This window comes from Abrus precatorius, unplaced genomic scaffold, assembly GCF_003935025.1.
Source record: "Abrus precatorius isolate BTA unplaced genomic scaffold, Abrus_2018 Scaffold10, whole genome shotgun sequence".
Lineage (NCBI taxonomy): Eukaryota > Viridiplantae > Streptophyta > Magnoliopsida > Fabales > Fabaceae > Abrus > Abrus precatorius.
Window position 1 is genome coordinate 19979151 of NW_020874292.1, and position 25852 is coordinate 20005002.

At 30.9% G+C, this 25852-nt stretch overlaps 2 protein-coding genes across 7 annotated transcripts; both read right to left on the reverse strand.

Annotated features, from left to right (window-relative positions):
* Positions 1 to 7339: 7339 nt before the first annotated feature.
* On the reverse strand, positions 7340 to 13899 carry LOC113846690 (sterol 3-beta-glucosyltransferase UGT80B1). Of its 6 annotated transcripts, none has more exons than XM_027475256.1 (15): positions 13799 to 13881; positions 13319 to 13390; positions 12859 to 12952; positions 12623 to 12765; positions 12159 to 12229; positions 11573 to 11654; positions 11082 to 11183; positions 10842 to 10897; positions 10423 to 10457; positions 9208 to 9409; positions 8887 to 9096; positions 8524 to 8583; positions 8370 to 8409; positions 7802 to 8023; positions 7439 to 7553 (listed from the first exon to the last, which is right to left on the reverse strand). In XM_027475256.1, the coding sequence occupies exons 1-15, from the start codon at positions 13865 to 13867 to the stop codon at positions 7500 to 7502; spliced, it is 1512 nt and encodes a 503-aa protein (XP_027331057.1). In that variant the 5' UTR covers positions 13868 to 13881; the 3' UTR covers positions 7439 to 7499. The 6 variants fall into 6 exon arrangements, 5 of the variants coding, with proteins under 5 accessions (XP_027331057.1, XP_027331065.1, XP_027331030.1 ...); XM_027475264.1 differs by having other exon boundaries at positions 12623 to 12759; positions 12841 to 12952; XM_027475229.1 differs by having other exon boundaries at positions 12623 to 12952.
* Positions 13900 to 15629: 1730 nt separating this feature from the next.
* On the reverse strand, positions 15630 to 19745 carry LOC113852927 (protein SUPPRESSOR OF GENE SILENCING 3-like). The gene is made up of 6 exons (XM_027483328.1): positions 19727 to 19745; positions 17881 to 18896; positions 17488 to 17782; positions 16972 to 17216; positions 16385 to 16524; positions 15630 to 16166 (listed from the first exon to the last, which is right to left on the reverse strand). Exons 2-6 carry the CDS (start codon positions 18856 to 18858, stop codon positions 15947 to 15949), a joined length of 1878 nt encoding a protein of 625 aa, XP_027339129.1. The 5' UTR covers positions 18859 to 18896; positions 19727 to 19745; the 3' UTR covers positions 15630 to 15946.
* Positions 19746 to 25852: the final 6107 nt, after the last annotated feature.

A 25852-nucleotide genomic window follows, 5' to 3' on the forward strand; every position in this document is an offset into this window, starting at 1 on the left:
TGTTCAGGGAAGGGCTTCCTAGCAATATGTTATATGAAGTACTTGCATGAACCACCAGGTAGGTTACTTTAATGCGCCTTCCTTCCCTTTCAATACCGAACAGAGTGTACAGGTCAATACGTCCTCGAGTCTCCACTCGTTCCTTTGAAAATCCAAGAAGCGGTTCATCATAATCTCTTAACTCCTCTTCGGGGATACCCAACTGCTTGAAGGTATTCTAGTACAAGATGTCAACTGAACTCCCTTGGTCAATTAGGATTTTTTGGACATTGCAGTTGTGGATATCCATGCTTATGACCATAAGGTCATCTTTTACAGGGTCTACCCCTTGGAAATCTCAATCTGTAAATGTTATAGGTGGGATTCGGACTCTATTTCCCACTGAGATATTATTTATTGACCAAACCTGCCACAAATGTCTTTCTGGGCTGAGTTAGTGGATCTAACCCTAGCAAATCCTCTTGCGATGGTGTTTATAATACAGCATGGTTGATTTTCCTGTTCATCACGATGTTTCTAGGGCCGTTCCTTTGATATACTATGACGTCGCTCTTTTCTGTCATCACGCTACCTTGGTTGCTCAATCCATTGACCGTGTTCCGTTTTCGTCCACTTAGTTACAAAGCCTTGAAGGTGTCCCGCTTTTATCAAGTCTTCAATGTTGTCCTTAAGGGTTATGCACTCTTTGGTGGTGTGTCCCCATTCCTATGATATTGACATGACTTTGATTTATTTGCCCGAGAAGGGGTGTTTACCCTTTTAGGGATTCAGTATTTCTGTTGCCAATGCTTGTTCAAGTACTCTAGACCAATTAGTATTCAATGTTGTGTAACTTGAATACCTGGGCCCTCTCGGTAGTTTTTTTGCTCCAATCTTATGGTCTTTATTTTCTTGTTTGTTCCTGAGATGCTCGCTTCCCTCAAATTCTCGTCGACTAAGGCCTTGCTCCATTCGAGCTTGGTTACGAAACTCGGCCAGCTCTTCCATCGGCATGTACTTAGTTGCTTAGCTGCGCAATTCATTTAAATCAGCAAGAGGTTTTTTGCAAATATTGTTAACAAATAGTCTCAATCTCAGTGCTATTGTGAGGTGGTGCACAACAACTGCCAGGTCTAGGTCACAGATAGAGAGGGCCACTTTTCTGAAGATCGTTCCATAAAAGCTTTGAGTGTTTCTTTCTTCTCTTGACGAATGTTGACCAGAGCCACTGAGGTTAATTGATGAGGACAACTGGTAGCGAACTGTAGATTGAAGCGTGTAACCAATGTTGCAAATAAGTTAATAGACGTAGGCGATAGTTTGTTGAACCAGTTTAGGGCTGGACCCGAAGTGATGCCAAAAATATCTAGCATAGTAAAGCATCATTGTCTCACAATAGCTGCCAGGTCTAGGTCTCGAATAGAGAGGGCCACTTTTCTGAAGATCATTTCATAAAAGCTCTGAGTATTTCTTTCTTCTCTTGACGAATGTTGACCAGAGCCATTGAGGTCAATTGATGAGGACAATTGGTAGCTAACTATAGATTGAAGCATGTAATCAGTGTTGCAAATGAGTTAATAGATGCAGGCGGTAGCTTGGTGAACCAGTTTAGGGCTGGACCCGAAGCGATGTCAGAAATATCTAGCATAGTAAAGCATCATCATCTATGTATAGGCTGACTTGAGTAGTGAAGATATCAACGTGTTCCTCCGGATCAAAACTTCCATCATATTTTTCCAGTATTATTCCCTTCCAATTATCTGGTAATTTCGCTTCCAAAATTGATTGGAGAAAAGGACTACGACCTGAGATTCTGTCTCGTCCAACTTAGGAACTAGTCCTTGTTTGTTGAAGTGTTTTTGGCTTATCAAGTTAGCGTTCTCTCTACGTAATGCCGATAACTCGAGAGCATCCCTTTCCCATAGACGTGTATCTCCATCGTTTCTACCTTTAATTGCCTTACTACTGAGCTCCCCTTTCAAGTAGAACTTCTGGCATAGGCAGATTTTGCATATGGTCTCCTTGTTAGCATGACATTGTCCATGGCTGGCTGGGGCCTTCCTGTTGACTCCTAGTTAGCACCATATCTTCTTGAAGTTGAGGCAAATCGAACCCTACGGTGGGCGCCAAAAATGTTCCTGTTAGGGATAAACTAGTCTTCTATAGTCTTTTCTCTTATCGTGATGTCCTTGTGGAATATTCCATATTCTTCTCTGCTATGACGTGGTGAGGTACCTACAAAGGCACTCTGGTGATAAAGCCAATATTCAATGTAGGGTAATAAATGCTATTTAATATTCAAAAGTCAACCCTTTACCTGTGCTTCTTACTTCCTTTTTATAAATAATATATTAGGCTAATGGGTTTCATGAATCAGTCCTGTTTTAGCATTTTTATTATTTAGGTAATTAGTCTTTTTCTTCTTGATTATTGACTATTAATCTTTCAATTATTTTAATTAAGCCGAAAGGGTGCGGATACCCTTCATCCTAGTGTCAGGCCGAAAGAGAGTTCAGTTTCCTTTTTCTATTGTAATGACTGAGGAGTGTCTTATTCAGTACACATCATATATAATTTTAGGAAAGAACTATTTACTATTTTAAAGAAATTAATATAAGTGGTTAATAGTAATTTCTTTTAAAAAATCATTATATGTTATTTTTTAAGAAATTAATGTAAATGGTTATCATTAAAGGTGCATTTTGAAAAATTAGCAAATAAGCTAATGATAAACCATCATTCTATCATTTATCTATAGTATTTTAGCCTATTTTTCATTAAAATAGTTATTGTATAATGTGATGATGATGTAATTTGATTAAAATAGGTCGAATCATGAAGAATAGTTGTTAAGATGAGAAAAAGATTGGGTGGACTTTAAATTTGAAATTTATATTTTGAAATTTAATTTTGAGTAGGAATTTTAAATTTGAAATCTAATTTTGAATTTGGATATAAATTTTATCCTTTTGAATTTGAAATCTAATTTTGAGGAAGAACGGTGATAAGAGCTCTCTCTCCTCTGCGCATTAAAACTTTAGTCTTCCATCTCAAAACTCTACAAATCTCTAATATTCTATCGTTCTCCTTCATTCTAAGTGTCATCTCTACTGAATTTCAAAAAGACTTTTTCTATAACAAAATAGTATTCTCACGTATTAAGAGAATTTTTTTTCTTGTATATTTAGAATTACTATATTTTTTGTTTAGTTTCTTTTGTATTGAATGTTATAACTATGCAAAATTGAACACCTCTTACCACGAGATTGACATGAATACTTGTGATGTAACCCTTTTGAGCTTTGATTTGATTTTATGCTATTGATGTTAATTGTTTATTATAGTTACTTCTTTTTTGTTGTTATTATTATTATTATTATTATTATTATTGATTGATTGATCTACTCAATGATAAATCATAGTTAATCAATTGATTGGTGATCATACAATTAATAGGTTAATAGAATTAAGAAATAATTTGGGTACAAAAATTATGTGTAACACCCTAATTTTCAATTGCATTTTCTTGTTTACAAAATAGAAGAGTTTCTAAAAAAATATATAGAGAGAATATTCCTTTTAGTTCAGGAGAATATTTTTTTTAGCTCAAGTGAAAATTTTATGTTCAAGTGACAACGGATCAGATTTTCTCATCTGTACTCTCGTTCAAGCGAAAATTCGCGACAGAAATAGGTAGCTCTTCGTCATGTTTTCGCTCAAGCAAAAATACTATCGCTCGAGTGAAAATACCAGCACAAGAGTAGCAATTTTTGTCTAGTTTTGAAGAATATTTAAAGGATTTTCATTATAAAACTTGTATTGAAAGCCAAGAAACCTTTCTCAACCTTCTTTCTTCGTTCTCTCACTTCCTTTCCTCAAAGAAAACCTCCTTAAATCCTGAATTTCTTCTGAATTTGAGCTCTAACATCTTTTCCTCTTGATCTCAAGTATGTTTCTTGGAGTTCAATCTTTCAATCTCACTTCTATTTCTTTATTTTCTCCTTTCTTAAAAGTACTTTACTTCGTAATATATAGGAGAAACTTGGTCTTTAGACAATATCTCCTTCGAAATGTTGCACTTCCCTCTTAATCCTAAGGAGATCTTGGTCTTAGAACACTACCTCTCTTCCCTTTGGTTGTGAGAGATCTATTTCCAGGTTAGGGGAGTTGATCCCAAATCCTATATCCTATCTACATGTTTTTAGTTTAAAAACTTAAAACTTTCCTATCGTAGATAGTAGAGCCTTAATGTTTTCATAGAACTACAGTGCTAGAAAAATGGATTTTTAGACATGAAAACCTATGACTTATTTCCAAAACTATCTAAGCAAAATTTCATAGTAAGGATTATGAATAAAACATGTTTTAAGAAGTTCCTACGATTTTGCTATTAATTATTTTGTATGTATGGTTGATATTGTGAATTATTATCTTGAACAATATGTACTAAGTAAAAGACTAAACTTTAGGATAGATTTTTATTAAAGATTGAGAGAGTGTGATCTTCGACAATATGACTATAGTATGTGATTTAATTTCAATATGTTTTAACTGTATGATTGGAACTGAGTCTAGAGGTGTTCGACCTCTGGCAAAATTATTTTATGATTTAATTATAATTTAATAAAACAGTATTATGATTATATATTGTTGTGAATGTGAAATTGATTATGTGTAAGAAAAAATTGAGATGACTATTGGCGTGAATATTTGAGAATATGAATTTGTATAAAGTGTTGTTTGAATTGTTAAGAAAATGTGAAAATGATTGGATGTGAAAAGAAATCATGAAAAGAGAATTGTTGAGAAAATGGTGTGTCACAAGAAAGTGATGAAAATATGTATAGATAGTGAGAGAGATACATTGGAAGTACAGAAAATGAAATCGATTTTGAAAAAACTTGGGGAAATGTAGGTGGTGAATGCTTTCTTTTAAATTGTGCACAAACTATTGAGACTGAAAGCGTCACAACCCTAACACTCATTTCCTGACCTATACTCGTGACCACACTTTTGCTAAAAGGGGCTAGGTCGGCACACATTATATTTGTGTTGCTCTGGCTATCCACCAACTGTTTATACTATGAAGACCTCAAGAGATTCTAGGGGTAATGAATGTGTACTTATGATGTCTAAGTTATAATCCAGTGATCTTGTGATTATAATATGTTTATTGTAATAAATTGATTGGTGTGATTATAATACAGGTATTGTAATAAATTAGCGAGTATGATTATAATGCATGTATTGTAATGCATTGATTAATATGATTAGAACTCACATATTATGACATATTGATTGATATAAGAATGTATGAATGGTATAGTCTTAGTGTATGTTTTGATATATTAAGGATATGTTTGTTATGAAGTTTGATATGTTGTAAGTTCATTAATATAATATAAAAACTAGTATTATTTTGCTATAAGAATATTTTTGTATTACTGTTTTATTCATAAAATAAAGGATTTAGTAGGGCAATAAACACTCACCTTTACAACCACTTTTCAAGAATTAAAATGAAATATGATTCATTTTAGGATCATATTTTTAGTGGTGTTGCATGGAAGAATTTGTTTTGTTAAGATTTAAGTTATATTAAGGTTGTAATAATTTTAATTAAGTTATTAATTTTGCTATGTAAACAATTTGATGTCAAATTTAGATACTTAAAAAGTTTGATAGAGTATACTGTAAATAATGATTTTAAGATTTAAATCAACATGACACAATCTTAATTAATCTAAAATGTTATTTATTTTATTTAAATTTTATCAAAATTTATGAATAGAAAAGAATAGGGATGTTATAGTTTTCAATATAAATTTAATAATTAAGGTATAATTTATCATTTTTTATTTTTAATATTTTTATAAAGTTTCGTGAAATAATTTATTTACAAAAAAGTTTTAATTCCATCACATTTTCATACTATTTGTTTTAAGAAAAAATGATTATATTTATTTTATTTTGTCATAATTTATTATATAAATTGAATACAAAATTAAGGATGTTACATTAAGAGGATTAATATATCACTTATGCTTTCAATTAGATAATTAAATTTAACAAATTTAATAAATCTTAATACTTTTATTTGATTGTTATAATTTATGATTATTAAGATAACACTTATATGAAAAAATTGTTATTTTTACATGATCATTAGAAATAATAATCAATTAGATAATTGATAATTATAATTATTTAAAATTAAATAAAAATATATATAAATAATTACAAGATAAAACTCAAGTATCCATATAACTACCACTTGATTTCTTCATTTTTATTCTCTTGCTAATTTATTATTATTTTTTATTACTTTCAAGTCAAATCCTCTTATTAATTATATTTCTTAACATTTAAGAAACATTGATAATAATTACTTGTAAGTATAATCTCTAGAAATAATAATGAGAAGGTAACACAATCTTTTATTACAGTTAACAATAGTATTTGTTTATTAGTTGAAGTCTTTTTAAAGAATTTAAAATACGGAAAAACTAACAGAGAGCTACACTAAAAGACGAAAGTTGAAAAGCAATCTTATTTAAATTAAAAAGTTTAATAAAATTAGTTGTTAGCCAGTAGATATAAAATAATATATAAAAACATCATTAATTTGTAGTCTAAAATTAAAAAAATTAATAACTATATATTTTTAAATAATTATAAAATTTTAATTTACTCAAATTTTAAAATATTTTTATTAAACAAATTAATATAAATTAATTTATATTATTATTTCATGATTTTATCTTATAAAAAAAGAATTTAATGATTCAGTGACACTTTAATGTGATTTAATAGTCAAATAATTTTAAACGAATAGAATGTTAAAGCAATAATGGTAATAAGATCTTAAAAGTCAAGGCGATAAAAGAAATTGTTCAAGAATAATGAAATAAGAAATGAAAAAAATTACTTTTAACTATTAGTTACAGAGTAGTTTTTTTTAAAAAAATAACATTAAAAAAATATTAGTAATTTCCTATTTCAGCTACCATAACAAGAAAAAAAGCTATTTTTGTTAAACAAACTTGTCATGTGATACACACTTCAGATTATATTTAAGAAATGTTTATTTCTAAAATAAGGAGCCAAATTTTTTTGTATAAAAATGAAATTAAAATAAAATATATTTTTTTAAAATAAATATTTAATATTAAATCTTTCTCAAACTTAATTATATAAATACTGTTAGTCTTCAAAATCTACAGTTTAATTAATTTTTTATCATTTGAAAATTTTAGGAACTAAGACGTTGGAAGAAATCCCCACTCCAGAATTGATTATTGTGGCGCAGAAAAGCTTCATCTTCTGGTGGTTAGCGCTTGAATGTGCGAATGCAATGGTAGTCTTTAATATCTTTTCAGAACGATCATATACAATAATAGATCCATTACAATAGAAAGGACAAAATATATATTGAGCTGAATTGGTGAATGGTGACATAATACAATCGCAAGGAAAAAATTAGTGCATTCTTCTTGCAACATTTCAATCCCTTCACTATCTCAATTTAAACCCAATTCTTCCTTGAGGTACTTAATTGCCTCCTTCACGCCATCCTGAAAGTTGAAGGATCATGTATGCATAACAAAATCTATGTATAGCTATAGCACCTTTAGGCATAGACTTTTTAGATCAAATCAAAAGCAAACTTTATAAAATGTCTTAACTAGTAAACTATACACCGCATTTTATAAAATAACTAAAAAAATCACATTATTCAAATAGCAATTTAGTTCTAAATAGTGATTCAGACAATTAAAAAAAGAAAATACAAAAAATCACCTATTTTAAGAATATTTATTACCTCAAGCAATATTCTTTGGGCAATTTCTGCAGCCCGTGCTTTGATTGTTGATGATAATGCATCATGTATTGCAAGTGATAGCACATGTGCAGCTTCCTGGACACTTGTATGATCATATTTATGAGGGACCAAATGATTTCTATTGAGTGGTTCAGGCGAAACACCAAGCCAATACATTCTCTCCGCCCAGTAAAACTGATCTAGCATGAAAGGGCATACTACCTGCAAGTTTGCTCAACCATGTCAAGTACATCTCGCAGTAAATCTAACAACCCTTAAATAGTATACTAGTGTGTAAAAATGCCAAAACTACAACCTTAGAAAATGTTCATGCAACTAAAAATAAAACGAAGTAAAAAGAATCCACGGTTAGCACTATGTAAATCTGGACTAATTCAACAGTTGTCATCCTTCACTACATATAATATCCAAGTATCAGACAGATTTTAGCACAAAGCGTGTATTCTTTTGTGCCTTGTTCATTGTCTCAAGGATGTCAAAAATCATGCAACAAGTATCTGTGTCTAATAATGGATGTATGACAGCAAGGAATTGAATAACTACCAACCTGTGGTGTGCCTGACTGTAACGCAGCTGCAGTAGTTCCGCTATTTACAGATAGGCATTCCATGCAAAAATATATTAGTAAGCATCCCTCATGAATGCTTCAATTTGGTGATAATATCAAAACAGCCACGGGATCAGAATATGAATTCTCCTACCTGCCTCCATGGTGAATTACAGCAGCACACTTTGGGAAAAGCCAATCATATGGTACAGAACTACTCAAATTATATAAAAGCATGTCAATTCTTTTTATCATTTTCTTTCATTTCAAAGAATTTCAGAAAAAAAATGTAAACTTTTATTCTATATTAGAGTAGAATAGATAAGATCATACAAAATCATAACTACAATTGTAACAAGTTACACTATATCAGCAATCCAAATTGAATTAAAACTCAAATTAGTAAAACCCAGAAAGCGGGATGTAACTATAGAAATCCCAGTTTTGCTATTAAAAGGAACTCCCTTTCCACCCTAGCTTAAAATTTATTGTAGAGAAGTAGCTAAAGAAAACACACCCAGAAAAACACAGCAGTCGCCCGTTACAAAGAAGGACACAATCTTCACTCCAATTTTTCTGCCCAAATGAAGCTTCAGCAGCAATGGTACGAACAGTTGATTCTAAGGGTTCATATCCAGCCGTAAATAGAATAAATCTGTAATTTGTGGAGTTCAGAACAGTCTGAAGAACAGAAATAAATGCACAAGGGTCTTTCAAAAAACCCATGCTGCAAATGAATAAGAAAAATATCAGGTATGAAAAAATACATAATTACAATGACTAAATTGACAACTCTATTAAGATACAAGGTTGAAGACAAAATTGAAGCATGTTGTACCTTCCAATAGAACTCAATCCGATAAAAATTGGTGTAGTTTTTATAAAGTTCTGCAACTCTAAATGACCGGGACATAAGTCATCTATAGCATATTGATGTCCTGATGAATATACGGAAATTTCTCTGCATTTCTCACATGTAAATTGCCATTCAGGCGGGAGAAACCAAAACCCACAAACCCGCACTTTTGATGGCCAATATGCTGTCAATGCATTAAATTTAATCAGGTTATGAAACTGAAAATTTAAAAACAAATGTAATAGAGGCTCTAAAGCATGCTCCAAATAAGAAAACAAAATTTGTTAAAAGCATTCCAACATTATAATATAACATCTAGGACATCATTTATGGATAGGGAAATAGACTGATACATCCTCACTAACAATGACTTTTCAAAAGGCTTTTCTATTAACAACAACAGCAACAACCAAGCCTTATCTCACTAAGAGAGGTCAGCTACATGGATCACACGACGTCATGGAGCTTAATTAAAAACTAAATTTTCAGAAATCTAGTTAATCAAAATGTCTTTTTTAATAACTTTGTTTAACGTTCTTATTTTTGCTTGACTGTAAGGTTTGGTTGTTGTTGTTGTTAGTAAGAAAGCCTTTTGAAAAGTCATGGTTAGAGAGGTTGACTACACATGGATCACACAATATTATTAAACTCAGTCAAAAACTAAATTTTCAGAAATCTAGTTAATCAAAATGTCTCTTTTAATAACTTCGTTTAAGGTTCCATTTCTGCTTGATTGAGTGCTTGATAGGAATGAAAATTTACAAGATATTTATGTAGAGACACACACACACTATATGGCTGTATGGTTCATGTTATGTTCAATGTCTTGATACATTCTCCATTTTTATTCTTCCAATTTGATTCCTACATAACTAGGGATTCCAGACCATGATTGCAGAAAGTCATTGCTCAGTGTGGTACCAATTGGTGCCAAAAGACACTTGAATGTGACAACATAATTTGAAAGGTGTTTATTGGAGCACTTCATACAAAACTCTCCCAATTTGTGGTTTAATATCAGGACAATATTATGTCTAAATGGATAAATAAAAGAAAGGGATATAGATGCACACAGAAGAGAATTAATTCAAAAGCAAGTAACACCAACTCTAAACAGGCAACATCACAGAAATAGATATTTAGGGCCTGTACTTGGGTAGTGAAAGAAAAGTTTATATGAAATACACAAAAACATACCAGGACATTCAACAACTTCTTTACTAAAACCATACCTGTTGAACAATATACAGAATCAGTGATAAAAATCAGAACTAGTATTGCCTATCAATTCAAAAGTTCATGTAAATATTATACACCAGTTGCCATTTTGTTGAACTTACTCAAACTTACAAGTCACACATGAGAAACAAAAGTTTTTTTGCATACAAAATAAAATAAAAAAATCCTTAAAGCCTCACTAACTGTAGGCCTTAAAATACATCATTTCCAAATTCCACACATCTTGATCTAGAATAGCACACAAACAACCCTGGAAATATTCAAGCATCAATGCCAAAAAAACGAAAATATGAAGTTGATCAGGTAAGTCCCATAAGAATTTCATCAAAACTAAATTGTATTGAAAAAAACTCATGCATTCAAAATCCATCACTAACATCAAAAGAGGAGATTGTGGTCTATCATGCCAAGTAGGAATGCCTGTTACTGGATCCTGAAATCACCAAAAAAAGAAGTGCCGCTGTGAATTCAAAAGAATGACGGTACCCCATACTTCTCTGCAAGGGTACATGTCTACTATAGCAATCTAACTCAGGTAGCATATTGTTTGAAACACAGAATATTAGGATAGAAATTATTTTTTTCTAGAAGCCGCAAAAAAAGTATAGGAAACAAACAGTAAAAGGATGTGGACTAATATGCAAGTCATCATTTCTCCATAATCCCCAACTTTCTGTGAAAAGAGGCCACATCCAATGAATCACATCCTTCCAGCAGACCTATAATCAAGATTATTAAAAAGAGAAAAATCAACATATAAGCATTAGTTCTTGTTATAAGGGTTGGCTAGTAGCGGAGTTGGGTATTTTACTAGTGCTTGGCCCACCTAATTAGTTGTATAAGTAGGTGCATTAGGTTATTGTATTTGTGTGTAGTATCTACTCATCAATATTAGCCATCATTCTTTCTTTTCCCCTTTCCCTCTCTAAACCCTAGAGTTTCAACAGTTCCCAACCTTACTTTAACTGCTGCAGATGAAAATAGAACTTTTTGTTTTTATTTTACACCATGGTTTCTTTGTTAATTGTAAATAGGGAAAATAAACATAATCACTTGACACAACATCTTTATAAATTGAACATATTAGAATATAAAAATAAGGAAATACCTTACCAGAAGGAGCATCAACGAGATATTTATACAAAAGAGGAAGTTCTCTTTGGAAATGACTTTCAAATGTTGCAGGTGCACTGCACAGAAAATCCATTATGCAATTATCGAAAATTCAAAATGTGTTGTACCTTCCAACATTATAGTCAATCATCAACTTGATGACACATTTTACATTCACATCGTCACAATCATTTTTTATGGAAAGCATGTTGTATTTTGAGGCAAGGAAATGAGAGATAATGCTTTTCACTTGAACATTGTAATTCAATTTTCTTTCCCAACAGAATAGAGTTGTGTATTTTGTGCCTACACTTGCAATCAAAGTAAAAATTAACAGGTGAAACTAATAAATAATTCAAGATAACTCTGTCAATCAATCCCAATTGGGTATTTACTAATTTTCTAAGATTATATGTTTTATTATTAAGGAAACCTCAACTATCTGAGTTCTAAATGTTAGGAGAAGTTCATGACCATTGATGCTCTTACAGAAGTGTAATTGCTTGCCACCAAACAAGTATAAAGCTGTACCCAAATTCCCAAATGTTTGATATCATTCGTGGGGATGAACTTGAAAGTACCTGTAGGGAACAACATATGGAGCAGCTACAATGCAGTGGACATGAAAAACCTCTGCAAGGCTCCATCCTTCCTGAACCATCACGAAAATCTATTTTACCAGATCACTTAACATCTTAGTGTAGAAATTTCATAAGTACACAAGATGATTCCACTTAATGTTATTTCATGGAAAAATAATATTATTATAACATTCTATCAGGAACACTTACTGCAAACTCCGTCCCACCATATTTAGTACTAGAATATGATTGGTGATTCTATTTTCTATTCCAGTAGTGTTAGGTGTTTCCTTGAACACAAACGCAGTCTTATAAAAATTATTCAGCACTTCCCAAGAAGTAATCAAGACATTTTTAAGAATCAATTGCCATCAAGTCTTAGCATCAATCAAACCTCATCCCCCAAAGATATCATAAACTTGTCAAAAAAAGTCCATCTTGACTACAGTTTCAACTTAGAATACCAAAGCAAAAAAATTTATCACAATAAGATCACCGTCCAAGCTTGGGCCATCTCCAAATATCCTTTCAAATAAAGAATAGCATTCTCGTCTATGATCTATTGTAATTTTCCTTTTCTGCAAGAAAAAGGATGACTCTGCTATCCCTGATAAAATCAAAGACTCATTAGTAATATATTTCATCCCCTCATAATTAGCAGTCCACATTTTATAATTAGAACCAAATTGATAGTTCAAACCATCAGTATAATTATTTTGATCAGCACAGAGAACTGGAGGCGATGAAACAGGGCAATATTGAACATGCTTTTCAGCCAAGTGATGACTTAAACTCTGCAAGTATATATTATGTCCAAGTGTCAGCTAACAGTAAATAAAGCCAAAAAAAAAGAAGTAGAAATAAAAAATAAAAATAAAAAATTAACATCACCGTCGCATCAATAAAAAGTCATTTCTCATTACTCGAAATTTTATGGATAACTTACAGGCAAAACAGTTAAGCAAAGCACCATGACTGCCAAGTAACATTAGAATGATGAATGAGTAATCGCAACCACGAGAATTCATTACTCTTTTAAAGTATTGTGAAAAACGAAGTTCCATCCAGTACTAAAGACAGTGAAATGTACCCAGAGTGATTCCAAAACTAACACAACACTTTTTTACACAATACTGGATGTAAATGTTTACAATGCAAACCTGGTGTGCGGAGTGAGTTATTAACATCACATCGTATTGTTTCTGGTCACAAGCAAAAGCTGCAGCAATGGCCTGCAATGCAAACTTCCGCAAATCAGACATTTTTAAACCAAACTAAACTATAAAAGGAAAAAGAAAGGGCAATTCACAATCTTCTACCACATCTATGTATAAACAGGATATTGAGGAATAATAGCTCAAAATTTTAACTAACATAAAAAAGAGCATAAAATCATCAATATATACAATAAGGGGAAACAAAGTTTAGCTAATATTAAGCAGTACAAAATCTCAATACTTGTGCTCGCAACCCAATGTTGTGTATGTTATAAAACAGAAGATACTGTTGAACAAAAGGCCTCGATTTTTTACTCTCGATCATCACAAAACAGCGAGCATGAGTTGCTTTCTTTTCTTCTCTTTTAGGCAAACAAACAGAGAGAGGTAAAGAAGAGAAGAAGAAGAAGAAGAAACACTGACGGCAATAGGGAAGACATCGCCTTTAGTGCCGAAGGCCATGAAAACTGCTTTCGGCTTCCTTCTCTCCATTTCCCTGTTACAAACTACGAACAACAACACATCACTTTCTTCCGTTCTTCCTAGTTTTTTTCTATTGATTCTTTTAATTATTTTATTTTAAATTAAATTATAAATTTAATCATGTTTACAACCATTAACAATATTAGAGAAAAGAAACTAAGACATAAAAAAATATTTATATAAGAATTAAAATATAATTATTTAAAAAACTAATTTATAAATAAAATTAAATATATATTTTAATTTATTATAATTTTTTAAAAAAATACAAAAACACTAAATATAAGAGAGAAAATATTCACATTATAAGTAACTTAATCTTATTTATGATCCACTTGACTTTAAATAATAAAAAAAAAACTAGTAAAATAGTCATCAGTCCACTAAAATTCATCCCGAAAGTAAAAATTAGTCAAATTTACCTTTGAATGCAATTATACATCTAATCTTGTTGTTATTAAACCTTTAATCATTGTAGGCAAACTCCAATACAGATTTGTCTTGATTTCAACTATAATAAAAAATAGTCTGACTGTTACATGCATAGCTCATTGTCTAGCACTTTTAACGTTTCAATGTTAACTTTATGAGACATGTTAAATGCATTCTTATCAACGCCTGTCAAATATAAAAACTGAATTTATAATTTATCTTTTATTTTATAATAATGAATATTTGGTCATCAAATAACTAAATAAATAATTTTAAATTATTAAATATAATTCAAATGTAAGTTTAAATTTATTTTAATTACATATTTTATATTAGAATTGTGATATGGTGAAATGAGTTAATCATTGGTGTTAACCAAACATTAAGTATTTCAAATAAATTATTAATTTTTATAATTGCATTTTTCATATTTTTGTTTTGATTAGTTTTAGTAAAAAAAAATACAAAATTCAATAAATTAGAAAGAAACACTAGATTAATTTACATAATGCGTGAATCAGATCGAAATAAAGAAAACTGAACTAGGCTTTCATTTTATAACTAAGTTATTTAAACGTTAAAATAATGCACAGTTTAAACGACTAAAAGAATAACTAAACTTATTTTAAGAACTTAAAATGAATAGTGTTGATTATTATTACATTTTATCCTTATTAGCATTGGGCTTTGGTTTTAAGACAACGAAAATAAAGAGCAAACAATGAATAATATATTAAAAATTTAATATTTTAAGATTGATTTAATTTATAAATACTTTCTATTTTAAAAAGTTGGAAAGTAAAAATTGAATTAGTTTCGTTATTCAAGTCAATTTTTTCTTTATTTGGTGTATGATTCCTCTTATTAATATTATGTCCGAAAAATATTATATGGTCTCCACATTTAAATATTAATATGCAGGTTAAAACGTGAAAATATTCATTCACTCATGCTATAATTTTTTAATATTGTATCAAAATCTTAGAATATAGTCTCTTATGACATGAATCTAAGTGACTTAACGACAAATAACAGAACAAAATCAATGTTAACCTAATCTTAGAAAAAGGAGCAAAGGAAGAAGGCGGAAGAGAAGAGAGAAAACATATAATAATAAAGAAGAGATGAGAAAGAAGAGGCAGAAGAAAGGAATAACGGTTTATTGTAACAGATAACTACTAAATCAAATCAAAATGTTAAGGAAAAAAATAAGATTAGAGCAACTAAGTCAAAAACTCGTTTCACAAATACTTTATTTAAATGATTTTTCACACAATTTTTTTTATTAATCGTTATTTAGTTAATATGAGAATAATTTCACTTAAAATTTTGGAAATACAAGCAAAATACCCAATGGTAAGATAGTAACTTCAATCAGCACAAAAGTTATGTTGGTAGCCCTTTGCAAGCAGACTGTAACAAATATATCAAGAACCAAAAACTATATCAAGAATCAGTAAACATGGGAACAAAACTTTGGTGATGATGGGGCTTTTTCAAGTCTCTCACTTTTCAACTTTCAAGTAAAATTTTGGTAAACCAAAAAAAAGAAAGTAAATTCAGGGAAAATGTTGCAGAACATGTACTCTGAACTTCCCTGTAGATGTTTTTGCCTTTAGCCACTTCTCTGTATGTTTTCTACCTAGCCACCATTTATTATTGACAACTCTCTTCTTGAGACTGCCCAGGAGTGTAGGTGTCCATGAGCTGGGTCAATTCATTTTCAAACTCCTTCTCAAGTTCAACCTGCTCCTGCCACTGCTTCTTCTTCAGAGCCAACATTTTTTCTTGGTGAAATTTTATGATATTAGCTCTCTTTGCCTCGAATTGCCTCATCTCGTCTTTGGGACATACAAAACGAGAGATATTCTCTACCCTGACGATAGAAGATAGATTAGAGAATGCAAAAGCCATGGGTTTTGCTTCAGAAAGATCAAGAACTCAATCTTGCTCGCTGATCACTTGGTATGAAAAGTAAAGAATGATAATGGCAACAGAAAGTTAAGATATATGTAGTAAAAGATTGATAATATAAAACATATACTCTGAAACATGCTTAGAATAATGCACATTAAGGGGGAATATTAGATATACTTGTCGTCCTCTTTCTCAGAAGATTCTCCAACTTTTTCTCGCTTTGCCTGCTGCAATTTCGCAAACTTGTCTTCCTTTGCAGCTATAGCTTGTTGAATGACTTGCATTTGATCCTGGAAAAAATTTTCTTGAGCATCCATCTACTAGAGAACAGTATATCAAAATGATCAGCCGTAGAAGGATTTATTGCATTATCATTCAGAAAGCTATTACCAGAATCAAGAAAGACAATTAAGTTGCAAATTCATAAAATTTCTTCCGTGTACATGGGTTTATATACACATTTCGTATAACTAACTGCTAAAGATTAAGCCTATCAAAACTAACAGACAAACATGTACAGTTTAAATTATAACAAATTCTTGTTATATAACAAAAAGATATTATGTCTTTATCCTGTATTAAATAAATGCACAAGCAGCCACCAAAAAAACTGATAGTGTGAAAAAAGGCGAAAGACACAGCATTTTCACCAACTTTATGCATAAAGGTTCTTAATTATATGATAACAATCAATACATCTTCTTTGGCAACTCAATGACCACCACAAGAATAATATTAATCCAATTTTAGTTTCATAACATTACCTCCTCTTTGTGCTTTTGATGCTGTTCTTCAATTCGTTCTCTCACAACACGGTTTTCTTCTGTTGTGAGGTGTAACTTCTCACTTATTTTATTTAAAGATTCTGCATAGACTTGTGATTTCATTTGTTCCTTAGCAAATAAGCTCTTAAAATAGTCAAGCTGTTGACTATCATCATTAATATGCTTTATCTTGCTCTCAACCATCTCCTGATATGATCTCATTGCAAACTTCAATTTCAACTTTCCTAAACAATATAGATGTATCAGCAACATCTACTTAAAATATTGAACAGAATTGAATGAAGAAAAACAAATGACCAAAGGAAGAAAAAATAAACACAAAAATAACATCAAATACCCTCTCTGAGAGAATATGGAAAAAATATGTAGACTATATAAGAAATTTAGAATTGCTATCTTCAAGTTCACCATGAATAATTTCAGTCAAGCAACAACCATACTAGGCTGGCATACAATAAATAAAAAAAGAAATCTGATTAAGAGAGGAAAAAAGACCTCCAGAGTGCCTGTTGAAAATATCCAAATCTTCTTTCGAAGCAAAGTAACCATAAAGTTGGCGCTTCCCACCTGGGACAAATGGATGCTGACAACGATACCAAGCTTCCCTATCTCTTCCCTGCTCTTTAAAATGCTTGTGGAGTCGCATGGCTTCTAAATAACCTGCCGTTGATTCCTCAAAAATTAAAACACCGATCCCCCGGTGCCCTTGTGGACCATACGAGTGCCGAGCCTTTAGTGCAGCATAATCGCTGAAGCAATCAAGGAGTTCTTGGTTCCCCATTCCAGTCCACTACAATTGAATTCACTGATGTAAAAGTATAGTGGTGTATAGCATAAAAGAATAGAAGAACTACAGCAACTGGCTGCATATTTGATTTAATATTTTACCTTGCTGTTTTCATCCTGCTCAGATCGTGTATTCATGATGATTACCATCGGGGGCCAAACTATTTCATGATCCTTGACTTTCTTATCAAGACCCTCCCATCCATCATGGACTTCACTAACCATTGTCAATGGAGCTTTTCTCCTGAAGCACTCTTCCTCCAAAGTTTCAGCAAACATCCGGTGTAGTCTTGCCCTCCTTGCTTGTATTGTTCTGGAATGATTCAAAAGTGGCTGCAGCCCTTTGTACCAATCAATAGCACCGGGACCCCCTTTGCATGCTGGGCAATGCCACTGCCTCTCTTGTGAATTTATCTCCTCAATGGTTAGTACATTTAATTTATCAAAGAAATTCCTGAGCCACTTGCTCTTCTTGCTCCTTTCATGGCTTTTCTCTCCGGTATCTGAGTCACTGTCATCTAAAGAAACCTCATCTTCACTATCAAACACAATATCAGATTCACTGTCAACGACCTCAGCATCATTGTTTTCACAATGGGGTTCTGGGATTATTTCATCCTTGCATTGATCATTTTTGCAATCCTTGGATTTAGTTGTATCGACTCCAACAGATGAATATACTCCTTTCTCTAACGCGAGAGATATTACTGACTGAGGAGGCAACTTGCTGTCATTCAAAATTCCATTTCCCCTCCAAGCCAGACCCTTTGAAGAATTGCTTTGGTCCTGTAGGTTATTGCTGTTAGCCACTCCTGATCCCCCATTACCCCACTTTTTCATCATATGAATCACATTTGGATCTCCCCATGCATTTGAACTAGAATTTTGAGAACACCGGGGTCTTGGGGCACTGCCAGCAGACATGTCCTGTACATGCCTTGACTTCACCCCCGTGTCACCAGTTTGCTTAGAATTCAGTTTTGGGTTCGCTCCATTCCGGCTCAAGTGATTGGTTTTGGAACCAGATGCTCTATAAACACTTCCCAACTTTGGAAATGGATCAGCAAGATGATCAGCCATGATTTCAATTTTCGCCCCCTGTGGCAGGGCTGTGATTACTGTTATTTCAAAGAACAAGAATTAATCACCTGTGCAATGGCCACAAAACAGCTTCCAGAGATTTCAAAAAGGTAGACAATAAATAAAGTGATGGATGACTTAATTTAAATAAAATGCATCCAGTTTCAAAAGTTCTAATTCATATCAATCATACCAATTTATTAAATTCATTAACCGAAAGCCAAAACATTCGATCAATTCAATGTTAACGTGAATATTGGATTTAATTCCAGAGACCATCTGATGGAAATAGCACAAACATTGAGGTGCAAGTTTCATTTCCAATTCCTAAAATGTCATACACCCCTAAAAAACTAAAATAAAATAACTCAAAAAATTGGATATATCTTTCATTAACAATCAAATTCTCATTCATTATATTGATTTTTTTTTTTTTCATCTGGGTCACTAACTACACCACTTTCTCTGTAGTCATACAATCGTTTTGTTCCATCCCCCCTAATATTGGAACAATCAAGGAACAAATTTACCTAAAAAGGAGCAAATCCCAGGTACATAAAGAATTCTAGAAATAAATATCATCTTGCCAAGAAAAGAAAATGACAGAACGAGCAACAAAAGGTCGAGTACAGAATGCGAATGGAACAGAACATTCCCAACAATGGCATTTATTTGTTGTAATTATAATGATGCATACTATAATAATACAGTAATAACACAACCATAACGAGAGCGAATGATAACAAAGGCAATTGCATTTGAAGAGTGGTGAATGTAATTGAAATGCAATAAGGATTTTAAAAAACAAAAGAAATGCATGAATTTGGAGAGAGGAAGGGTGAAAGAAGGCACTAGAATGCAGTAGCACCTGATGGCAATGATGATATGCTGATGCACTGATGCGTGCACCGTCATTTAGATTGAATAAGTATCACACAGTGAAAAGGCACACTGTGATTGCACGCGCCGCTCAGAGAGTGAGCGATACCTCTATTCTCATTCATGGCCCCACAGGGTAAAGAAAATAACTTTGTCATTACCTTATATTCTATTTTAAAAAGAATTCAAGATTTTTACCGGAGGTCCAGTCTGATTAATTTTAAATGCGACGTGAGTTTCTTCTTTTAGGTGAACTTGAGTCGGTTCAAGAAATGGGGCAAGTTGATTTCTTTGATTGCTGCATTTGGGTCTCTGTTGTTATTGTCCCCCCCTTGGCCTGGTGTTTCCTTTCATAATTGTATGAATCGATTTCCCAAACAACAGTGAGTTAATTACGAAAGCTAAACCGAAAAAATCGATTCGAAAAATAAAAAACCAAATTAACTGAAAATCCAATAAATAGAAAACAGCCAAAATTGAAACTTTTTTAATGAATTGATTGAATTTAAATAATTTATAAAATTAATATCTCAATCCTACTTTTAAAATTATATAAATAAAATTATAATATTTAACTTTTTTTATGATTTATTTTTAAAATTATACTATTATTACTTCTTAGGAATGTATTTTATTATTTTTATGATTATATAAATATATATTTTTTAAAATAATCTAAAATTATTTTTGTATATCATATTTTTAATATATATTTTACATTTCATATTGATAATTAAATTTATTTTAAAAATAGTATAAAATAAATAATAAAATAATTTATTGGTTATTTTTAAAAAATTATAAAAATTGTAAAAAATAAATTATCCAAACTAATTTATACCGCTTTCAATTGGATCGGATTATATTATTTTTTTTAAATTAATTTAAATTAAATTACTACAATTTTATCAAATCAAATAATTTTTTTGTTCACAAACACCTCAAAGTGAATTTAATTATTTGTTGAATTAAATAAAAAAATTCAAATTATTTGTACATAAAGACTGGACAGGAAAAAGGTTAGGTGCAAGTATAGAGTGAAACTATTAAATAGTTAGGGCTTATGTAATATTGTAGAGATTATTTGAAATTATTTTTTAGCATGAGTACATGAATTAATTAGGTTCAACCGAAACTATAAAAGAAAAGGAAATTTTTTTTTTTTTTCCTTCCCCATGTTTTAGTATAAATATTAGGGGTGAGCATACCAAAGTCTAACCAAGACCAATCAACTTTTGACAATTCTAATTAGATCTAAAATGGGTTGAGGAAATAAGGTGAGTGCGGTTAAAGTTGATTGGGCTCGGATTTGTCAAAATGCTTTTCTCAATGTTTAAACTCAACCAAAACTGTGTACGTGTCGTGGTTGTGGTTGAAGTTGAAGTTTCCAAAATGCTACATAGAGCTTACAAAACAATGTACCAAGCCCTTCTCGATGCAATCATGTAGGGGACTAGGTGCCCTCTGATTTTTGCGTTTGTGTGAGCCATGGTGGCTTTAATGTATAGATCTATTTTTATTTCGATTATTTACATGTTGGCTTCAATGTTACCCGTGTGAACCCATCTCAAACTGCTAAACTTGATAACCCCGTTATCCGTTACCTCTTATTTCTGAAATTAAAGATTTAATCTAATCTTATAAAAACTAGTTAATATTTATCATATTTAGTAATCGTAAATTTTGATGAATGTAAAGTTGTTAAAATGAAGATAAGTATGGAGTATTTTTTCAATAATGGTTAGTTGTTTTGTTTTTCTTTGGGTTTTGAGCCCTATTTAATAGTAAAAAAAAATGATAGTAACATAATCGGAAAATAAAAGTGTGATAAAAACAAATATAATATTTAATAAGTAGTCATAAGAATTAAGATGAATATTGGTGCCCTTTGTAAAGAAAAAAATAAAAAACGTATGACTTAGATTACGTAAATAATTGCAATAAAATTCATTATAATGTTAAAGACTTGTCATTTTTCTAAATTTTTCGTAAGGTTAAAAGAAACTTTGTGAATTTTGTTGATTTTTTATTTTTCATTTTAATTTTTTATCTATCACTTTTTTATATTTTTTAAATAACAAATAAAAATGTTTAAATATAATTTTAATGTTTATGATTTACATCAATTTTGTTATTAAATTTGATATTTAAAAATTCTTAATTTTTAATCCGTATATCTTTTAGATATTTCAGTTTTAGTCTCGTTATCAACAATATATCAAAAACTGTACTTTCCAAAATACAACTATTTAGTCTAATGTCTAATACTCTAAAAAAACAAAATAAACAAAATAAAATAAAATAATAAAAATCAGCACTTTAAATTTTTAAAACTGTAAAAATAAAAAAATTCAAAAGTATAGAAACTAAAATCAAAATTAAAATAAATCATAAGAATTAAAATTATATTTAAATCAATAAAAAAATAACGGGATTATAAAATAATTCAAAAATCCATGGCACTCCACTTTTCTTGACTTTTGATTTCATACGTCGGTCAAAGCAACGTGTTTCATGTGACCCCCTTGGGATTGTAATGTAACTGACATTCCAACGCAGGACATGTATAGACTTAAATGGCTTTACACTGGGTTTCGAAAATACTGCAACACGATGTTCATGAACAGTTTTATTAATGTGTATATACTATGAAAAGATAAAATATCTTCTATTAATACTTTAAATTATTTAAAAAATATTATTTTTTCTTTTTATGTCTTAATAAATTATTAAATTTGTTCCTTTTTAACACGCACTTATAAATATACGCATTAAAAATATTAAATTTAACTTTTTAAAAGTGAATACATATGTATTAATAGGATGTTTTATGAAAAATACATATTTATTATATTAAAATTATAAAAATACTATAAATATTTTTTTATCTAGATATAGGTATTTTCTATCAGAGGACTCGAATTCGAGAATCTGAAGCTAAGATAACCTTTTGTTAGTTAGATTCCTGTGTTAGATAGTTTATAAATAATTTTTAATAAAATTTTATTATTATTAATTTAAAATTGATTTTATTTTTCTTTTATAAAATAAAAGAGGAATACGTGAAGATCATAAAGAGTTTATTTTGCAAAGAGCTCGTAATCTCTTGAGAGTTGAGAAGTTTGAGACCCAATAATGATTGTTAAAGTCCATGTCCACAAGAAGAGGAATCATATTCGTTTTTAGTTATGGAAAAAGAGGGCTGGGAGGGAAGAATTAAGTGTAATTAATTTAGACTATTCATTTCTTGTGTTCATAACACTATTGTACCAAACTAATCTGACTTGTTTGATTAATACAAGTATCGTGTATGTTTATATTTTAGTAATAATTATTCAAAAAAAAGACATTTATGGGAAGGAAATAAGTCAAATTTACTTGGGGTAGGAGCTTAATAGCTAATCTAGCATTACTTGGTGGTTGGAGGTCACAATTGGATCTAGGCAGCGTTTGGTTATTGTTAGTGTTCTTTTTTGTGTTCTTTTTTTCAGAAAGTATATTGTGTCCGTCGAATTTGTGTCTCTTGTGTTTTTTGTGTCTTTGTTTCTTCCATGAGACACTAGCCAAATATGATATGTGTATTTCTGTGTCTCTATTTTTATCGCGCAACTAAACACTGCCTAATAAATGGAGTACTTATTGAATATGGACTGAACTATGCAGGCTTTGCTTATTATGGAGCTACTTATGATCCAATTATGAGTGTGGTACATATGTAGGGAGTTTCTGGTTTAACAAGCTCCCTGTCCTTATTAATGGGTCATTGATTGTTGCTAGCTATGTGCCCTTGCATATTTCACTAGTTGTGCATGGAATTGGTTCACTATGTTGATATGTTGTAGGTGCTTTTATAGCACTTTCGACTGCTGTTCTTACTATATATGACAATTTTTTCTGTGACTTATAAGCAATGAAAGTGGAAGATAATAAAGGAACATCAACACAATATGCAGTTTAGATAACAGTTTGGATCTATAATACTAATTAAGGCAACGTGAACGTATAGTTGGTTTAACAATTGAGCTCAATTTGTTGCATATGGATTTGCTTGCGTTGTTCTTTCTGATGTATTGTTCCTTGTTGGCACTTGCATTCTTGTCGATCAAGGATATTGAAGGAATTGAATGGATTTTACCAACAAGACCCATTATTTCCTTAGTCTTCATGAATAGTGGGATTGAGCAAGCTTTGCTTTAAAATGATGTTTGAAAGTATAAAAAACAAGATGCGTTACTATACTACTTTTGACCTTGAGGACAAGGTCAATTTTAATGGAGGAGGTAATGTTACGACCTTGGTGCTGAGGTGACATATTTAGTTGCAACAGAATGGTAAGATGCAGATAAAAGGTAAAGAATTTGAGAGAGCTGGGAGTGAAGAATTAAATATAATTTAGACTTCATTGTACCGAACTAATTTCACTTATTTGATTAATACAAGCATCTTAGCAGTGATTATTGCCAACTATTACATGACTTTGATTAGAGACCAACTTAGGGTACTAGTTTCGTCTCGGTTTGGTACATTCTTATCTACTTGGGGTGGAGCCCTTTGATGTACAAGTGAGCAACCAGCAATGTTCATATTTGCAATGTGATACAAAAATTGTAAGAATTACGATGAAAAAGGTTGCGTAATATAATTTGATTTGCTTCGCAGACATTCCCTTCCTTGGCTTATGCATGCTACAAAACAACATTCATCGCTTAGTAAGAAATTCTATTACTTCTCCTTTAGATTTTTCATTTAATGAAATTTGATTCCTATATATTACTCTTCTTAATTACTAGGGCCTTATTAGTACATGCCTAATTCTAGAGTCGTGTAAGATAATAATTTTAACTTTTTCACTTTTCCCCTATTTTACCCTTTCAAGCTCACAAATCTATTTTTCAAGTTCACAAATTATACTAAGAAACAAACTAAAAAAGGAAAGAGGAGGGGAAAGAATAACAAAACCGCTCCAAGATTTCCTTGAACTTTTAGGAACGAACATTGCTATATGGATGTTTTAGTTTTTAATCTCTCCCTTTATCAAGAGGAAAGACCTATTTGTTGGGTTTGTTTAAAAAATATTAAACTTTTGTATTCTTTTTATTATTTTGTAAAGAAAACATTAAATAAAATAAATTTATTAAATATTTTAAAACCGTTAATAGTTTTTTATTTAATATGTAATGATGTTATAAGAAAAAAAAAAACAACTCATTTCGATTTTACTGCTTATTTATACGTTGGCGTTGCTAACAAAGTGTAATGAACTAAAGTAGAAAATAATAACTTATTACTTTTGTAAATTTAGTTTTTTTATTTTTAAAAATGTCATTTTAACACACAAACCAAGTGTCTATACACAAACACTATATTGTACTATACCAGGTGCACACATGAAAAAATAGGCATGATCACATTATAGTAGATTTCAAAATTTAACTCTTGATTATTTTCTCTCAAGCTCATAGTCGCTAAAGAACAATTAAAATGGTGGATTCTAATATCCTTTTTTAAAAAAAAAAAAAGTAAAAACAATACTTTTCAATAATTAAAGTGGAATTAACTTTGAACTATTTATATTTGTAGATAAAATGAATGGCTAAGATTGATTAATAAAAAAGTTAAAAATCAAGAGTAACATATAACTATATTGGGTAATAAGATATTAATAAAGAGTAAATAAGTAAATTGTTACTTTTCCTTTATCTCTTTCCTATTCATCTCTTCGACAACTCCTCTATTTTCATCTCTCCTCTTTCCTCTCAACCTCCTCCATTCTCATATTTTTTTTTATCAAAACTTTGAAATTGGTTAGATAAAATTAACTAAGGTAAGATTTCTCTTCCGTGGCATCCTTCACAATTTTCTCTGAATTACATGCACTGCTCTATCATTGCTCTTTGTTTTGAGGTAGAGGTTCCTTCCAAGCATGGAAGTGTTAACATTGATGATGGCATCCCAGAAAATTAACCACCGACCTTATTCATCTTGTCATACTTTTTGTGTACCGTCGAAGAAGATGAAAGTCATTGGGAGAAGATAAAAATTGAAGAAGGAATGGTACAAATAATGCTGATTGATTCGTAGTCTATATCTTTGTATGACATTGTAACCCCTTATG

Bases quoted from the DNA above. Each gene is read 5' to 3' on its own strand.
- LOC113846690 (XM_027475229.1), bottom strand. From the start codon at position 13,867: ATGGAGAGAAGGAAGCCGAAAGCAGTTTTCATGGCCTTCGGCACTAAA. The intron at 12,230-12,622 runs GTATTCTAAGTT...GTGATGGTTCAG, and splicing joins TGATAAATTTTTTTGCTTTG to GAAGGATGGAGCCTTGCAGA. The intron at 7,554-7,801 runs GTAATAAATATT...TTCAACTTTCAG, and splicing joins CCCAAAGAATATTGCTTGAG to GATGGCGTGAAGGAGGCAAT.
- LOC113852927 (XM_027483328.1), bottom strand. From the start codon at position 18,858: ATGGCTGATCATCTTGCTGATCCATTTCCAAAGTTGGGAAGTGTTTAT. The intron at 17,783-17,880 runs GTAAAATATTAA...ATTCAATTGTAG, and splicing joins AGCAGGATGAAAACAGCAAG to TGGACTGGAATGGGGAACCA. The intron at 17,217-17,487 runs GTCTTTTTTCCT...TATATTGTTTAG, and splicing joins TTTCAACAGGCACTCTGGAG to GAAAGTTGAAATTGAAGTTT.